A 4005-nucleotide genomic window follows, 5' to 3' on the forward strand; every position below is an offset into this window, starting at 1 on the left:
CCCCATACTTTTTTTTTTTATAATTTTTTATTATTTTGTTTTATATTTTCTTTTTAAAACTTAAATATTATTTTATTATTTTTTAATTAAATGGATACGTGGCCGTGTATAAACTATTGGATGAAACTCAATGGCTAAAATTCCAGCCACTTTTGATGGACAATTTTTCAACTATTGCTGGGGATCCCAATCCTCAAATTGGTGGCCTTTACCTCCTCTCTTTATGCAATCCAGCCACCTCAATTATTGAGAATCTGCTCGCAGACAGAGTCTGCAAGTATTCTATTATGATCATGCACTGTTCTTGACATGATGCATGACCAAACAAAAACTTAATCCTAAAAGGGCTCATCTCTGTTCCTTAATTTTTTGTATTTCATACATGCTATCTATCCATGAATACATATTTCGATCTACGTACATATATCACACCTTTGATTTTAAAATTCTAGCAGAAAATAAGATGTCGTCCGTTAATTATCATGGAAGATGGCAAGACTTTCAGTTCCCTCCCATAGGAATTAGGATATTCTCATCCACATATATAATATTTGGAGTTCTATTTATGTGTTATTTTTAAAAATAACGATATTGAATTACTATTCCACAAGTATTGTCATTACATAGCATTTAGGCAAATTAAACAACCCCTCTCTCTCTCTCTCTCCAGATTGTTTTCCAAGCTTCTTTATTCGTTGGTACGTACTCATTATTTCTTGACGTCTTTGAGCCCTCCCCGTCCCCACATAAATAAACATTATGATTCGTCCGGCCTCCTCTAGCCCTTCGGTCTTGGTAATATATATCACACTAGCTTGTAGTTATAGTTTCTCTATAAAACAGCCTTTCAATCTGGCCTGAGGCTAGCTAAGATCGATTTGAATACCTCACAGCCATGGGAGAAAAGGTTTGTAAAGTTTTTGATGTTTTTCTTCTGTTAATACCCATTTGTAACCTATGTTTATCATATTCGATCAGGATTGATCATATCGATTTAATTAGAATTTCAATACTTTTAAAGGGTATAACAATAATGGAGCTGAAGGTTGATCTTCAGTGCCGTCGCTGCTACAAGAAGGTGAAGAAAGTTCTATGTAAATTCCCTCGTGAGTCTCTCTCTTTCCCTCTCTCAGTACTCTTTCTTTATATCTATGAATTAATGTACGTGGTAAGCTGATCAATCATCAAAGCCAAAAAGAAAACGACTGAGTTTCTATGTTGTCTTGACTTTTGTGAACGAGAGAAGAAATACATGACCAGATCTACGACGAGAAGAATAACACTGTGAGAATCAAAGTCGTTTGCTGCTGTCCTGAAGAGATTATGCAAAAGATACGCTGCAAGGGTGGCAATTGCATTATGTGCATTAAGATCGTACCACCGCCCCCGCCCCCGCCCCCGCTCCCGTCACAGCGCCCGCCTCCGCCACCTAAGCCTCCTTGCGAGGTTCCTGTGCTTGTACTGGTTTGCCCACTGGTTTACGCGATTGGTGTGTGTTGTACGGAATGTTCTGAGGGTGTTAGTGGGGGCCCGTGCTTTCAAGGCCATGGCCAGCCACGCCCATGTTCTGTGGGCTATGGGCTGCCAGTGTGTGATAGTTATGGTGGCGGTTGGCATAGGGGTTGCTATGTGAGCCGCTGTGATTACTTTTGTGAAGAATATTCACCGGGATGCACAGTCATGTAAATTGATCATGTGCATGCATCATCACGTCCTAGTTTCCTCTGTTATGCGTTATTGTCGATGTTGAGTCAAGGTTCGTCTGTATTTGTGTTTTCCTTACTCTCTTCCTACGACTAGAAAAAGATTTGATAAGATTGCTGGACTGATAAATGTCGGCCAACAGTCGTTAATTTACTTGAGTACTACGTGAGTTTAATGATATTTAAATAACATAAGTTTCTTATTTCCTTTCTATACTATTTTATAACTAATTAATTCTATCTATCACTTCTTCGTGAGATTGAGATTTAGGCAATTTATTTTTATTTTTTCCTAAATTTTGAGCATGCTCAAACAAATTTTGTTTGTTCAACCACCTATTTATATAGGTTGCTGCTGAATCTCTATCCGATGAATATAAGCAAAGTTTCATAGGCATGGTTGCGATTTGATGCCCAGTCCCATCATGAGAATTCTTTGGTGAACAATTAATAATGGCTTTCGCTGTACACTCCGTAGCTAGCAGTATTGGTTGGACATCATTATGGCCCTCGAAGCGAAAGTTGTATTTTGTCAAACACATGCTTTTGCTGCTTTTACCATATATTGTGTGCGTACGTGTCACATGTTTTCTTAACTCTCTTATTTGCTTGCCCGCCAAAGAAGAGGGTGATGTAGTACGATGGATGAAAATTTAAAACAAAATCAAGATTAAGTTTTATGTTAATTTAGAGTGTTACTGAATAACTAGGAATTGCATAAAAATAAGTTAAAAAAAAAAAAAAAAAATGGAAGAAGAATGATAGAGGAATTAGGGGAAACAAAGAAAGAGGGCTGCAGTCTAAAAAGGAGAGCCGAAGGAGTCTCACTGCAAAAGAAGAGGAAGAAGATGAGTCACTGAGTAAGGGAAAAAAGAACAGGAATTGAGAGCATATTAGAGATTGTATTGAGAAATAAAGTTTTTTTTTTTTTTTTGTCTATAGAAAAAGCCATCAAGAGCTTGTTTGAGGAAAAAAAACCACTCATACAGCTTCTCCCAAACCGCAGTTTTAGGATTTTTAAAGCAAAAAAGTTAAAAAAACCAAAAAAAAAAAGAAAAAAAAAAGAGTTTTTATCAAACATATCCATTTTTGCTTGACACAATTTTTTATATACTAAAAGTACTTTTTAAGCAACTTAATTAACACAATCCTAAATAGGCTTTGAGTCACACAATCCATAGAGAAAGAAAATTTGGTGGAGTCTCACTACCTTAAAAGAAGAGAGAAGAGGACGGAAATTTAAGTCCTTTAAAAAACGGTTGAGATAAGAGAATAGAGAGTCTATTAATGTGTGAATTAAAAAATGTAGGTAATTAAAGTAGAAATAAGTTTGTTGGTGATGCGTTTATTAGATATATATATATATATATATATATATATATATATATATATATATGATAGATTTGATTGTATTCAAATTTGGTTGGATATAATTTCTACCTAACATACTTGTATTATCTGTACTTACCCTAATTTTTCTAAAAAATGAGCATTTTGTATTGAAAATATTATCAAGAAATAAGAGTAAGATGTAGCCCTTTTGGGCTCTTCACTCGTGGTCTATGTAGGTGTTAAAATCCATTGTGTTTATTTTCTTTATTCCCTTTAATTTTCTTTACCATTATGATTTCTTCAGCTCTAACTAATGCAAATTATGAATCAACGATCCATTTCATGCTTGGAAACATGTCAAGGTATATATATATATATTGAGTATTCAAATTTGAACTCTTCTTCCCTTCCCCCTTCCCCCTTCCCCGTCCCCCCTCTCTTTTTTTCTTTCTAAACATGATTGGATCAAATAGAATCCGAACAAATATTTAATTATATGATAATGAAAACCAACTACTATAACTTATATGGGATCACATAATTTGCTCTCGAGTACTCCATAATCATAACTCTACTTGCCGAGGAGGTAAATGCTTGCTCTTTTATTTTATAAATTAAATAACAAAGTTACTTTTTAAAATATTCGAAATTATGAATCTCACTTTCCTTACACCAAAAGGATGTGGATTGAGAAAAAAAAAAAAAAAAAAGAGTGGAAAGGCAACATACATGGTCAATCATAAACTTGAAATACATGTAAAGAAACTTCACCAATAAAAACTCGAAAAAGTGAAAGGTGACGAAGAAAGAAATCTTCATTGCTAAGGACCACGGAGGGCCAGGTGCCATCTCCCCAAAGGTCCTCACTCTCTTTAAGTTATTCATATTAATTTATGATAAATAAATGGGTTAAATACTAAATTAGTCCCTAGGGTTTCACAACTTTATTTTTCCCCCTAGGGTTTCATTT

At 34.9% G+C, this 4005-nt stretch overlaps 1 protein-coding gene across 1 annotated transcript; it reads left to right on the forward strand.

The window, feature by feature from the left end:
• The first annotated feature begins 790 nt into the window (after positions 1 to 790).
• LOC132170191 (heavy metal-associated isoprenylated plant protein 43-like) lies at positions 791 to 1686 on the forward strand. Its single transcript, XM_059581082.1, has 3 exons — positions 791 to 907; positions 1022 to 1106; positions 1247 to 1686. The coding sequence occupies exons 1-3, from the start codon at positions 896 to 898 to the stop codon at positions 1684 to 1686; spliced, it is 537 nt and encodes a 178-aa protein (XP_059437065.1). The 5' UTR covers positions 791 to 895.
• The last annotated feature ends 2319 nt before the right edge of the window (positions 1687 to 4005 follow it).

The sequence above is a fragment of the Corylus avellana genome, chromosome ca2 (genome assembly GCF_901000735.1).
Source record: "Corylus avellana chromosome ca2, CavTom2PMs-1.0".
NCBI lineage: Eukaryota > Viridiplantae > Streptophyta > Magnoliopsida > Fagales > Betulaceae > Corylus > Corylus avellana.